Source organism: Tenrec ecaudatus, chromosome 14 (genome assembly GCF_050624435.1).
Source record: "Tenrec ecaudatus isolate mTenEca1 chromosome 14, mTenEca1.hap1, whole genome shotgun sequence".
In the NCBI taxonomy this organism is placed as follows: domain Eukaryota; kingdom Metazoa; phylum Chordata; class Mammalia; order Afrosoricida; family Tenrecidae; genus Tenrec; species Tenrec ecaudatus.
Window position 1 is genome coordinate 123,692,780 of NC_134543.1, and position 15,074 is coordinate 123,707,853.

The 15,074-nt window shown below is 38.0% G+C and overlaps 1 protein-coding gene across 2 annotated transcripts in view; it reads right to left on the reverse strand.

The window, feature by feature from the left end:
- Positions 1-15,074, reverse strand: part of VPS13C (vacuolar protein sorting 13 homolog C) — a 193,033-nt gene that overhangs the window by 92,847 nt on the left and 85,112 nt on the right. For both annotated transcript variants that reach the window (XM_075531422.1, XM_075531423.1), the window contains exons 23-33: positions 14,263-14,392; positions 13,244-13,322; positions 12,507-12,646; positions 9,947-10,100; positions 8,418-8,497; positions 7,212-7,271; positions 5,658-5,820; positions 4,841-4,957; positions 4,080-4,183; positions 3,674-3,841; positions 678-982 (exon numbers count right to left, since the gene is read on the reverse strand). In XM_075531422.1, the coding sequence (XP_075387537.1) occupies positions 678-982; positions 3,674-3,841; positions 4,080-4,183; positions 4,841-4,957; positions 5,658-5,820; positions 7,212-7,271; positions 8,418-8,497; positions 9,947-10,100; positions 12,507-12,646; positions 13,244-13,322; positions 14,263-14,392 (1,500 nt within the window). The remainder of the gene's footprint in view (positions 1-677; positions 983-3,673; positions 3,842-4,079; positions 4,184-4,840; positions 4,958-5,657; positions 5,821-7,211; positions 7,272-8,417; positions 8,498-9,946; positions 10,101-12,506; positions 12,647-13,243; positions 13,323-14,262; positions 14,393-15,074) is intronic.

The window sequence follows — 15,074 nt, forward strand, 5'->3', positions numbered from 1 at the left end:
GAGTTGACTGACTGGCAGGAAGTCTGTTTTTCATATCAGTGCAAACAAAAATTCCCCTCAGTAATTTCAGGATACAGCTAAGTACCATATGTGGCCTAGATCAGAGAGGAAAATTACTTTTAAAATCCCCAAAATTATTGCTTAGGAGGCTGGGAGTATCTGAATATGAAGTACACATACTCAATAATGTATTATGTCAGCGCTCAGACTCATTAAATTCTCTTAGAACTCCCATTTTAGAATAATCTTTTCAACATCTTTGGGAGAAAAGCCATCCATCACTTTCATTTCTTGCAGCCATTTACCACGGTGTCTTACTAAAATCAGATCCAGGATGCTGCTACCGCAGCCTAGGGCCAAATCAAAGATGTGAAACTATTTAGAGGTTAGTTGTCAAGATGCCTATTCCCAAATGGTTTATCAAACATGTTTTAAATGACAATGGCATATAGATAGGGCGAAAAGCAAAAGTACAAGCTGGTGAATGCAGGTGAAGAGCAGATAGGTGTTGATGGTGCTCTTCCAACTGTTCTGTAGGTTTGAACATTTGAAAATGAAAAGTTGATTTTAAAACTGTTCTGTGTAGTAGATGTCGTTTAGGTACGCTTTCAAAGGCCATGAAGTTTCCTAGGAAACAGCAGCGTAGTACTGTAGCTAGAATGACTGAAAGGGGATACCTGGAGAGTTTCAGCTTTGTGAGCCGCACAGCCATCCTGTCAATCACTGGTGGATTTAAACCGCCTTCACCAGAAACCAGACTGAAGTGATTCTGAACTCTGATTAACCCCAGATCTACCACCACTGCATTGGCAGACATGGAAGACTGGGGGATGATTATAACGGGAGCTTTTAAATCAATGTTGAGGGAAACACGGAAGCTCCTCTGGGCCAGATCTTTCACACTGGTGGCGGCCTTTTCTGCTGCTTGGGCCGTGGCAGCACTCAGCGCTTCTTTGGCTGCCTGAAAATTGTTCATGAAGTTCTGCGGATGGAAAGCATGAAAGGAAAACAGGTCAGACACATTAAGAACAATATCTTCTTTTTTACCTACGCTGGTTTGTTTCCCAATAGAGAACTTTTGGTCAAACCTATTTTGTGGGTGTTTAGCTAGGAATTACTGCTCATCCACCTGCATTGATGAACTATGTGACTAAGGCTAAGGCTATCAGACTGTGAAACAAAGAAAAACAGTTTCCAGTCACTTTTATACTTGAGTCTCATTTGGCTTTATCATGGTCTAGTAAAACCTATTAACCCCAGTTCTATGCAAAAACCATAAAATGACTCACATTTCAGTGTCCTACATTAAACACAAGTTACTAACCTTTCTAGTGTTGTTATTGTTAGGTGTCTTCAAATAAACTGACCCACAGGCTCCCTGTGTACAACGGAACAGAACACTACCCTGTGCAGCAGCGTTCTCCCAATCTCTCCTGTGGTGGATCCACGCTTGCAGCCTCTGTGTCAATCTCCCTCTGAAGGTCTTCTCTGTTGCTGACCTTCCACTTTACTAAGCATGATGACCTGTTCCAGGAACGGGTCCCCTCTTGATAACACGTCCAAAGTATATGAGACAAAGTCTCACCGTCCGCACGTCCCACAAGCATGCTGGTCATACGATTCCCATACAGACTGTCTGTTCTTCTGGCAGTCCGTGTTTACTATCCCTCGCCAGCACCATGCTTCAACTGCACCAGTGCTTTCCTGTTGTTTGCAATTCACTGTCTAGTTCTCAAATGCACAGGAGGCCACTGCAAATCTCACGGCTGAGTCAGGGCCTGTACTCCTCAGACTGTCTTCTCAGCTCATCGACACTTTAGACACATTTTGCAGATTTGTCCAATACAATGTTGAGATGGCCTAAGGACTTACTATGGCCCTGCTATCTATAATACCTCTTGCAATACATTATAAACACGAACCTTGATTCCTGTGGTTAAAATCCCATCCTCAGTGGAGTTCTCTATTATGTGAATGGACATATTCAGATGGGATGTACATTGAGTCTCCACCTTAGTAAAAGGTGTGATTCAAGTCACCAACCTTTGTCACCCTGGGGGCATGGTCTACAGAAGGTGACAACCCGACCTCTAGTGAAGGGACCCTTTATTGTACCCTCCCCTCCCTGACCGAGCATGCTCAGAAACAAGGAGTCCTTCTGTGCCTGTCATTTTTGCTTCTGCCTCTGGCTGCTGCATCTGCCTTGCCTCTACTTGACATCTATTCCTTAGGGGCTTATTTGTGATCTATCACCTGGCCTCATTTTATCAACTTCCAGGACTTTCTTGATCAGGAAGAGCCTTCAGACAAATATTTGAACTTTGAATTTTTTTTATTTTGGACCAACCAGCACCCAAAACCACAGGTGCCCTTCTTGGGAATAGTTCTTGAGTTTTGTGAGACTTTGCAGCACATTTCATAACCCTGAGACATGTGGAAATATACTACGAGGAGGCATGGGAGTTGATATCAGGGCTGATAATAGAGTGGAATGTCATTTTAAAAGAGCTACGCATTTTAGGAGACTTTAAATCTTCATTTCATTGAATCTAGTCTTGTATTAATTTTTTAAAGAAATTATTTTTGCAAATATATATTTTGATTTCTTGGCACGGATGGTAGATCTGAGCAAAACAAAATTCTTGACAATTTCAATATTTTCTGTTTATCATGATGTTAAATGGTTCTCTAGTTGTGAGGATTTTTGTTTTATGTTGAGAACCACACTGAATGGCTACAATCCATACTAAGAGTTATAGCTTTTAATCTTCATCGGTAACTACTGATGCCACAGTCTTCTTCATATAGTCCTTTCCCAAATCATTAGTTCGGCAGACAATTTAAATAAGTATGGTGAAAGAATACAGTCTTCGCACTGATGTTAAACTACTCACTATATCTTTGTTCTATTCAAGCAACCGCTTCTTGGTCTGTGTAGAGATTCTGCGTGAGCATTAAATGTTCTGAAATTCCCATTCTTCCCAAAGTTATCCATGTGTTGAACTTTATATTTACAAATATTATATATAATCAGAACAATGCTGAGGTAGTTAGTTTATTGTACTAATCTGGCCAATAAACACATGTGGGTTCATTGAAGGGTGGAGGGATAAATGGTTCGGTGAGCCTTGCCTTTCGAGTTCTTGGGTCTCTTGCTTTCTGATGGTCGGACCAGGGTGCAGCTGCCTTAGCCAGTTCCCTGCTTCAGTCAGCAAGGCTCACTTCCTGCAAGACATCCCTGAGGAGAAGCCACATGGACCTACCCCGATGCAGCCCTGGGTGTTGGAGCAGCCGTGTGGAGACCCCTGCCAATGCTGAGATGCTTACCCCTGCCAATGCTGAGATGCTTGCTTACATATTCACTGACTCGGCTTTCCTCCTGAAGTCAGCATCACAGTGTGTGTTTTGTGAGATGATGGAAGACTTACGGATTGGTTTTGGACTTGTGGGTTTGGACAGCACTGGGTTGGGATGTTTTCTTGATGTGCACTTACCCTTTATGTATAAAACTCTCTCTTATACATATCACTTTCTGTGGATTTGTTTCTCTAAAGTACCGAGGCTGAAACAAATGCTCAACTTAAAATCCAAGGTATGAAGATCTTCAACCAAAAATATTAAGCTATTTAAGTATTCCCAAGTTGAAACTCCAATATATAAATAGTAATTTTACCAGAAGTGACATCAGGAATTTATGAAGATACACAATCTGAATACAGCCAACATTCAGTGACACCACACCATCTACTTTGGACATGTCAGCATAGGAATCCCCCTCAGTAGCATCTGGGTACAAATCCAAGTTGAAACGGAAAACTTCATTTCCCATTATTGAGACAGCCTGAAAAACAGAGATCTGAATGTACCTCGTCCAAGAAAACAGTGACAACATAAAACCCCACTTAGAAAAGAAGCTTGCATCCTAAGCCTTCCAAGATACAATCTTCATAGAAACATTTTTCCATCAAAATATATTTAATTAACATATATTAAAGTTAAAAATAAGTTATGTGTTACAACAAACTAACATTTAATTGCCCCCCCAAAACCCCCTCAAATAAATAGTTACTGTCACCTACTTTTTTATGAACTGTCTTAGGATCAACATCTGTGACTATAATATTTTCCAGTCTGGCAAATAGTGATTGTTTTCTTGATTGAAGAGAAAGAAAGGAATCAAGGCCTGGGGGTGGAAATCATATCGTTATAATTTCTATAGATCTACCAAGGAGCCCTTGTGGTGTAGTGGGTTACGCACTGGACTGCTAACCACAAGGTAAGCAGTTCAAAACCACGAGTCAAATTCAGACTTGTAAATGCACTGTCTGTTTAGAAAAGGGCATAAGGGGGAGTGGTAGGCTTACAAGTTCTCCAAGAATTTCATTACACATATTCTTTACCTTACCATATCACAATGAGCTGGTAGGACAAAGCCAGAGGAAAAGTTAGGTGAATTTTAGAGGCTTCTGCCTAAAGCTTCACAGGCTTTTTTCTTCATGACAAGGTTGCTTTGAATTCATGTCAAGATAAAGCATCTTCAAAGAATTTTACCTGAATTGGGGACTGGCAACCTAACCCATTATTTGTATCCCTATTTTGATATTAATACTCACTCTCAGCTCTGGGACAATTCTCAGAAAGGTTTAAAACACCATTGTGAACAGGTCAATTTGATGGTTACATTCTGACCGCCCTTCTGTGTCCCTCCCCACCCGAAAGCAAGCAAGCAGCCCCCTCTGTCCGTCTTTCATAGCTCACAATCATCCATTTGGAAATTCGTTAGAAATGAGAAGAAAAACCTTGTCTTTTACCTACATTTTGATAATGTAGCAACTTTTACCTTGAATCTTGATTTCAGCAATATTGCTCTTTTCATCACAGACAGTGACACAGAACGCATTCAACTTGGCAAACAGGCGGAAGTCAATGACGCCACTATCTTTAGTGGGTAGAATCACTAGAAATTAAAAACACATTCTAGCACAGACAGGTCTTAGTCATCTACAATCTATTGAGGAATCATGCTTCTATTCAATGTACCACAATTTTGTTAAAACTATAAATCTTCTAAAGTTCAAAAATTTTTTGAACTTTAAAGAATTTCTAGAGTTTGCATTTTTATTTTACCTTTAACATTTAAGTGCCAGGACAAAACCTAAAGTGAATGAGGACCTCAAAACAGAGAGGCTAAATGATGTGCCTATCACCACATCGTTTAAGTTACAGAGTCAGGACTTGAACTGGGTTCTTTCAGACCCGAAGCCTGGGATTGTGATCAGAGCGATCCCACCTCTACAACCCACCCTCACCCTTCTGGGTCTCCTCTGATGCCTACATTGGAAGGGAAGATTGACCCCACTGATGTTATCACTTCAGAAACTACTGGAAGGAGCGGAAGAGCTGTGTAAAAAAGGTCTTCTCTTTCTTCTTAGTTAAGGGCTCCCCAGTACCATCATCAAGGAAAACACTAGGATTTTTTTTCCTAACATAATTCCATGGAGGACATTTTCCCCACATATCAAGCACCCATGAAAGATTTTACTTAGGGAAAAAAAAAACCACGGAAATCACTGAAGCAGATAACCTCACCGACTTCTCACCTCGCTATGGAATTCTAAAACTCCTACTAACAAGAAACAAAAGAGAGCTTTAGATACCCTTTTGCGGAGTTGAAGTTTTCTGTTGCTTTTCAGTTAACCTTTGTGTCTCCTTGACATCCCCCATTTTCTGATGGTCTGATGGAATCATGTTTGTCAGGTACGTGAGCGAAGAGAGAAGAGCTGGTGTTTGCAGCAACAAATTTAGAGAAGAAAAGGCCACCTAAAGCGGTTTGGAAAAGAGCATGTCTTAGTTATTCGTCTCGACCACGAATCCAGAAGGCTCCCAGCTAAGCCAGCATCCCAGGCCTCCACCACTCTGACAGAGCTTCCAAGGTAAAGGCTGATTTACAACCCAGGTTCCTTGGAGGAAGCGGCTATTGAGAATCAACGCCACACTCTTCGAGAGTACACTAGGGTATCAGAGTTACCCAAGTACTTACTTTCTCAAGAATACTGTTGAGGAACCAATCATTTACTCTGAGTCACGTCAGCATTCAATACATACGTGGTTTCTGGGCTCTTCAATGACTATTTACTATGACTATAAAATGCATAAGCTAGAACATGAAACTCCAGAATCACTGTGTCATTAGAATCTCTAGAAATCATATAACAAATGTGGCATTCATGATATCAGCATATGCAAATTGAAGTCACGAGGAAGTTTTTGGTCATTAAACAATCTTCTGAAATCTCAATGATTGTCCTATCACTTAAGAAGAAACACAGAGCACATTAACTCATGAAGGCAAAGAAAAAACTTGACTCCGGAAAGCTAAGATAGCAACACAAATTGTTTGTAACAATGTGCAGCTTTCTAATAGCAACTTAGTAGATTACATGGACACCTTTGCTTATGTGTAAGAAAATGTTCTTCATTTCCTGAAAATACGGAAGAACCTAAAAATGATTTGAAAGGTCACAATATCACAATTAATGTAATTATTTTTCCATTACCCCCCCCCCCCGAGATTATTTATATGAGTGCACTGATGTGAAACGCATCTCACGCATTGTTCTTTTAGGGGAACCCACAGCCACAGTTTGCTTCCTGTCCTCGCTGCTGCTACCTGAGGGGTGCCCCAAGTGCTGCAGCGTGTCTCCTTGTACATCGCACGTTCACTCCTGCATCAAACAATGCGATCTAGTGTGCTTTCTTTGATGCTAGTTGGTTCTTTGTAAATCTAAAAATTCCATTTTGGGGAAATACAGCAAGTCAAAATAATACTAAGCTGGATCTTGTAATAACTGAAATTTAAGATAAACATATAACATATGAAGTATTTATGAGGTTAATCTATAACTTATTTCCTCAAAGGATCCAGTCAATATGCCTCAAAGTAGATTAAAACTTTGAATGTAGTTCATGACTTTCCAATAAAATACATTCTTTTAATAGAATTTTTTAACCCCACCCTCACCCTTTTTTGGGGGTAGATGGCTTAAAAGAACAATGATCATTCATTGTCACTCAGTGTCAGGAATTCAGGAGCAGCTTAAAAACGTAGATCTGGCTTGGGAATCTCATCTTATTAGTTTTAATAAGTCAATGGCTGGAACTAGGGTTATTATTAAGATGTCTTCTTTCACATCATTAATAGAATTTCTTACCTTAACTGTTTGTTCGGTGTTTTCAAAAGTAGTTTGGAAACTAGGTCCATTCTTATCAGCCTGCAAAATGAAATAAAAGTCTTAAAGAAGGATACAAAGATTAAAATAAGTAAATCACTGAAGCTCTCTGGTTAACTTATCTTTAATTACAAAGGAATTTGTATGTATGAGGGCTTCCACTATCATTACTTCAAAGTTACATCGAAATCATTTATTTGTTGTAACACAGCAGCTTCTCCTCCTCTTTAACATTTAGAAGTGCATGCTACCACTTACTTCTGGGAAACCAAAGCTAGGGATAGGAATTATAAACGCTCAAGGTTGAAATTGACCTGAAAGGTCATCTAGTCCATTACTGCAGGATTCTGGTTGCTGTACACAGATTGTGTTCATTTACTACCGAAAGGTTTGTATTTCAAACCCACCTAAAGAAGTCCCACAATTGGCTAAAACAAGAAAACCCTACAGCAGTTCTAGTCTGTAGCAAATGGTGTTACTGTAAGTCACAACCAAACTGAAGGCATGGTTTGATTTTATTGCTATTGTAATTGTTTATCAGTCACCTAATACTTGAGAAGTTTCTAACTGGGCTGGTTTCCCAACCTACGTGCTCCTACAATGGTTTGTGCATTTCTCTGTTAGAAGAAAGCAAATCATATTGCATTTTAACTATTTATCATTTCCTTGGGGACAGGGAAAAGTTCCAGAATGGAGATATTCCAAGTGCCTGACAAGAGTACCTAGCATATACAGACACTCAGTGAATAGTTTTTGAACCATTAAAACAAACCAACCAAATCTTGCATGAAGCTACATGCATCAGCTGCATCATTGTGACCCATGGCATATTTTTAAGCTCTATTTTCAATACTGGCAGTTTTCTCCTCACAACTCAATTGGAAAATATCCCTTTCGATGTCGTAATAACCAGTCAAGTGTAACCAAGTAAGCAACTACCGTCATGAAGGTCACGGGACTGTGCCCTCTCAGTACCCTATCAGAAGCTAGGAATACTCATTAGAAGATACTGCATGCCAACCTCTCATCTTGGCGAGAGGGAAAGTGGTTTAGTAATCGCTCCAGATTAAAACAGTATTTTTTTTAGCCTTATGTCCAGAGCCTTTGATAATCTACTATCTTTTTTGTTCCTTCAAAGGCAATGGTTTGGAGTGTACAATGCAAATGGCCACATTCTACAGCCCTTACCTTAACATACTCCACCTTTAAAAGATCTAATCCGGGTTTGTCAGAAGAGCTGATCAAGTGAAGGGGCTTCCTTCTGGATCCTAAATTAAAGGAAAAAGAAAAGAATTGGAAGTAAACTTTTCATTTTCATTTTGGACTTTTCTATTTATTTTATCTTCTAAAAAAAGGGTTAATAAAGTTTCAAAAGGGTATATCCTCAGATTTTCATGGTCATTGTACTTAGTGTCATTGGTAGTGAAGAAATCAATCCAAATCGTCCCCTTTGGCACATAAATTAGCTTTAAACACATGGTTGTTTTCATTTGATTTCACATGTGTGTTCAAAGATAACCATGACTCCTCTAGATAGTTTAAGGCCACGTGTACATCTGCAAAGCAACAGAAAGACTACACGTGTTTACGCATCAAGATATGTGAATACTACACTTCAGCTTCATCCAAACCAGAAGCTATGTAACTTGAATATTCTCAATTGTACAACAAGGGGGTTAGAGTTTAAAAAGCTTGCAAGTCTGTTAAGCACTAAAATGCTTAGAAATAAATTATTTGCATTAAATAAATTTAAATAGCTGTCCTTTGTTTAGACAGTAAGAAAGAAGGCTTTTCTAGGAGGAAAAAATTTTGGCAGAAACTGGTGACTTACTTTAAATTTTAATGTAAACCAACCAAACGCACTGCCAGTCAGTTGATTCCAACTCCCAGCCACCCCGCAGGAAGGACAGAATGGCCTGTGGGTTTCCCAGACTATAACCCTTTATGGAGGAAGAAGCCTCGCATTTGCACTAAACCTCTTCTATAAACCAGCACCCACTGCCATGGAGCCAACTACAATTCATAATGACCCTTTCAGACGTTCTATGTAATTCTATCTAGACAACCTCCAGAGAGACAAGATTTATTTACCATTTTATCTCTCTTTTACTATTTTCCTGTTTCTGAGACATAACAGAATTCCTCTTGACCTCCAAGGTCATCATCCTTCAAAGAAATAAAAAGCCTCCGAAAACCAAACTCACTGCCATCAAGTCCCTCCACTCACAGCGCTCCATAGGGCAGAGTAAGGCGGCTCCTTTGGGTTTCCTGTGCTGTCTGTCGTAATTTATCCCTCAATGTAGTCATGCAAATTCTACATTGTTAATTACTAATAAGTAAAACTTCATTGTTCTTCTAAACTGAGGCTTACTTCTGCAGTTAACAGAAGTAACAAAACATATATCTTTATATTTGATTAAGACCTTAAGCAAACACTAAGCAACTTTAGTTACTAGAGATTCATTCATCTCTCCATTTCTCAGATCTAATGAGCACACGAGATGTACAAACACTGAAACGAACAAGCCATTAGCACTTTTAAAGCGCAGTACATTTTATGTTCACTGTCTTTTATAACCTAGAGCTTCTTGTGATGTACTAACATAACACTACCACACCTGCAAACATTATCATAAAAATAAAAGTATTTCAGATACTACAAAGGGCTATTATTTCTACCTTTTATAGCAATTAATTCAATGTTGTATGGCTATTACCTTGAATTTCATGGTAATCCAAGCTGATTTTCTTTAAATAAGATACTGCAGTTAAGTCAAAAGTTCTCACTGTAGCTTCAGTTCCTAACTGAGTGACACTGAATACTAGAATTGTATCTTCCTGTTTCTGTTGTTTGGTGAATTCCAAAATCACCTAAAAGAATTGGCACAGCCAATTAAAAGTTGACAAGTATTCTGAATTATACATAAAACAACAAAAACAAAGCATCTCATCACATGTATCTCCAGGAAAATAGCACAAAGTTTGTTGATGATTTGCTACTACCATTAAGTTTTTTAAGATGCTTAGAAGTTATTATCTTTACCTTCAATTCTACTATTGAAAATATATCATCTATATAAAAATCATGATAAAATTTATTATCTATTATTGACATAATTCAATTTAGTAAAAGCAATAGCAATTTATTCTTCCTTAATATATATATATATATTCATATATGTATTTTTAAAGCTATATTCTCAAAACAAAACTCCTATCTGGTAAATAAAAAAGAAAGTAATCTGAAAATACAAGGATATACACTATCTTTACTGCTGCTTATATTTACAGTGGAATGAAAACCAATATATTTTAGCAAAAAAATAAAATAAAACATAAGAAAAGGCTTCAAAAAGTTTATAAAAACATGGAATTTTTCCACAAAATTTTTTTAATTCCCTCATGTGATTTTAAATTTAGATAAAATTTAAAAGTTCTTTGATATTTCCATCAAGAAGTGAGGGTCTTTATTGCCTCACTTTAAATTTCAATAGACATCTGACATGTCAATCAACAGAGTACAGAAGAAGAGATGCTACAATGATTTCTGATGTCCAAAAAAGCCATGACATTTACACACAGAGATAACATGAAAATAGTAAGATCGTACGTTCAAAAACTCATCACAGAAATAATGTGTAAAAATATTTTCATATAAATCAGGGAGTTAAATATAAGCCATGAAAGAGGGAGCAATACATATTGGTAAATATTTTTGTAATGGAGGAGCACTTTCTAATGTGCCACTGGAACTAAAATATAAAGAAAAGTGTGATGATTGATATATTTTACTATTAAAAAACCCAAACCAGTACCATCAGGTCAATTCTGAGTCCCAGGGACTCGACAGAAGAGAGTAGAAAAGCTCCTATGATTTCTGAAGCTGTAAATCTGTACGAGAGCAGACAGCTTATCTTTCTCCCCTGGAGCAGCAGGTGCGTTTGAACTGTCAACATCCTGCAGCTAGTAGCCCAATGCTTAACCCACAATGTTGCCAGGGCTCCTTCAATTTTACCATAGAAACAATTAAAACTTTAAAAGTCACTCTGGAGGATAAAAATTTTTATAAATATAAATGAATTCATATACATGTCACATGTTGCTTGATACGTGATTTGTATATTATGGGAACAAGACTAAATCCTGAGCAATAGCATTCACCAATTTTCCACCTTCCTGTTGTTTAATATAGCCTTTTGTTTCACTTCCAAACTGATATTTCTCCTTTGCCTGCTGCTGTTGTTATAACTAATGCTAGTTTTGCTTGGAGCCATGCAGCACTTCACAGTGATATTTTCAAGAGAAAATTAAGTGGATAGCAAAGGTGACAATCTGTAAAAGATATAAGCTGCTCTGTGTGAGCTAAAGGACATACTGTCAGCTTTTTATTTGTAAGTAAGAAAATTTCACATTAAAATACTGGTAATTAGTACAGCACAGAACATAATATATACCCATTACTATATTCTATGTCTGCTGTATCCAGTCATCTATGTCCAGTTCTGCAAACAGAATTTCTGAGCTCTACTATAATCTTCTAGGACCACAGATATATATGTGGTCAGACGTTACCTGGATGGAATTTATACATGACAGTACGCCTAAAATGAAAAGAACTCTCCCGGGGGAACAGACAACAGAAAAGTGAGTGATGGGAAACATAGGTCAGTGTAAGACATGGCAAAATCATAATAATTTATAAATTATCAAGAGTTCATGAGGGAGGGAAGGTGGAAGGAGGGAGGAGAAAAAATGAGCAGCTGATACCAAGGGCTCAAGTAGAAAGAAAATGTTTTGAAAATGATGAGGGCAACAAATGTACAGATGTGCTTGACACAATGGATAGATTCGGGTAAGAGTTCTAGGAGCCCCCAATAAAATTATTTAAAAATTTTTTTAAATGAAAAGAACTCTCACAGGGAGAAAAATGACCAGAAATAATGTCCAGAAAAAATGGACAAGGGGCAGGAAGAGACAATTATCCATGAAGGAATATATTCATGTAATGATTTTGAACCTCAGAAGATGTTCAAGCCAATCAAATATATTCAAAGTAAACATGTTTTCATATTCCAAACCTAATTAGCATACATCAGGTGTCACAAAATAATCGTTGTGTTCTTGAAGCTTTTTTGCAAGGTGTGTTTATGCTTTGGGCAATGGGGAAAAGAGAGTGACACAGTTAATGTGCTTAATGTTTGGGTCTAGCTTGAAATAATTCACAGGCAGAGTCACAACAGAAACAAAGGTATTTATTGTTAGGACTAAGATACAGACCTCTTTGATTTCAAACTTGAGGAGAAGATGAAGGAGTTCCTCATTTGGGGGCTCAGCAGCTTTTTTTAACTCGGAGCCTTTCCCACCCTTCCCCACCTGAGAGTCGCCGTCTTCAGCATCAAAATACTCATCCTCAGACTCTAAAGGAAGGAGACAATCGTTTGACTGAAAATGGCATGCAACATTCAAACTTCAATCTCCCACAGTAACATCGACATATTAGAGTTATCCATCTTATTCTGAATTGGAATACTTTTAACAACTTTAAGTCCCACAAAGTCATATGACCACAATTAAAATCAATCAGCATAACTGTCTTTTCTTTGGTCGTCCTGATTGCTTTTCTCTTTAGTTCATTCATTCAAGATTCAGTAAAATGACTTGTAGGCATCATCTACTATGTGTCAGGCACTGCCACCTGCTAAGAACATCAGCGTGACCAAGTGTGACATGGACCTCTCCCTCCTGAAGTTTACATCACAGTTCATAATCAGTCAAGCCAGGGCTACAGACACAGGTAAGGCATAGATATCCCTTATTTTTTTTCTTTACCTAATGAAGAAACACAGGTTTCAAAAATTAAGTGACTTAAAGGCATAGTGTTGGTTAGTAAGCACATTTGGAACTAGAACTATTAAATTACTAATATTACTTTCAGAATTCCATTATTTTCTGAAAACCTTCTAAGCCAATTTATAGGTTTAGTTGAATGGACAAAAACATTTCACTTTATTTACCTGATTCCACTACATCAAGTAATAGTGAAGTACCCAGTAGTCCTTTGGTTCCATCAGAAATAATAGGAATTGAGGAAATCTAGGAAAGAATATAAAGTTTTCTTAACATATTGATTCAATGTGCATAATGTACATAAGTGAGAGAGAATCAATGTGCATAAATGGAATGATGAAGAGCCATAAAAGTTATTAAAGAGGGAGAGACAAATCCCCACACCTACAAGAACAAAACTACGTACAACTCCAGTGAGTAAGTCTACTGATAAATGTGCGTCACTTACATTTTCTATTACAACATGACCATGAATCCGTAATACATGTGCCTGCAAATGGGCATCATTGGCTCTCTTCTCAAACTCCATTTGAAAGTACCTGACTGCGCCATTTACCTTATCCAACTCAAACTAAAATGAAGTAGGGCCTTTAAGTCTCATAAAATATAATGAAAGTTCATACCAATTTTTTTACAATATCTTAGAGATTTCTGTGTATAGTTCTATTTAAAACAAGTTTTGAAAATCTGAACGATATTTTCCTTTTACTAATGCATTTTTGTTCCCTTTTTTCTTTTAATCTCAACCAAACTTACTCGCTCTTGTCAATTCTGAGTCTTAGTGGCCCCACACTACAAAGTAGACTGCCCCACCGGGTTTCCAAGATTGTAAATCGTTAGAGAAGCAGACTGCCTCATCCTCCACAGAGTAGCTAGTGGGTTCAAACCACCAACCTTGCAGTCAGCATTTGACCCACTGTGACAGCAGAGCTCTTTAATTACTAATTTTCACAACCATTCTAAAACAGCAATGCAAATGAGCTACAATCTTTATTTTGTCAATGTCACTTAGCTGTTTACAGAATCAACAAAAAATATTAAACTTAAAAAGTGAATCAAATAAAGCATTGTAGGAATTATTGAAAATCAAAATAGTGCGCCAATAGATGAAACAGACTACATATGCAAATATGGGAGAAAACACTTTGTTGTTTAACTTGTTTAGCATCTTATTCTATCCGTTTACCTGCTTCTCTGGAGACGGTGAAGTTGTTTTCTGTGGCAAGGTTATGCTGTCAATTAGACAGAGCACATCTTTCATCTTCTGGTCAGAAATTCTCACATGCATCAAAGGAAGCCCTCCTGACACTTTAAATCTACAAATGTAATTCACACATACGGTTAGAAGGCCTAGCTTCTCTGCATTACAGAGAGGACAGAGTACTGAAAGGGGACTGCATGGTAGGGTCCAAGGCACCACTTTAGAATATCTTAATCTAATGTCTCATTCAGTGAACACTTTTAGGAAATGCGGCATAATACAATTTTCAAATGACTTAACCATTCTTATTGGGGAGTCAACCCCCTTTAGGTTACCTAATTCATATGAAAATATCTCCAAGCACAATTCAATACATTTTACAATAAAATCATAATATATATTTTAACTATTTCCTGGTTAAAAAAATATCCCATGATAAATAGTAAAAGTACCTACTCCATCACTCTCTCCCATCCTGTTGTTTTGTTTTCACGGCGCTGTCACCGCCCAATGTGTCATGTTTGAGTTTGCTTTCTGTCTCCTCTGACTAACTGCCTAGCGGACGTGTCTGTTCCACACTGAGGTTACTGATTGCTGACTTTGAGGCAGCTGCGTTGATTCTGCTCTCCCAGCCGACACAACTGGCTAAGGTTTGTCTTGACAGCTCTTGGCACAGCTCATTCTGCCCATAAAGCTCTTTTTAGTTGCTGTTGACCTTTGGCTTCCTGACTAAGCTGTGAACAGCTCCTCTGACAGTTGGAACTATTCTCTAGAATGCACGAACCACTGATGTACAA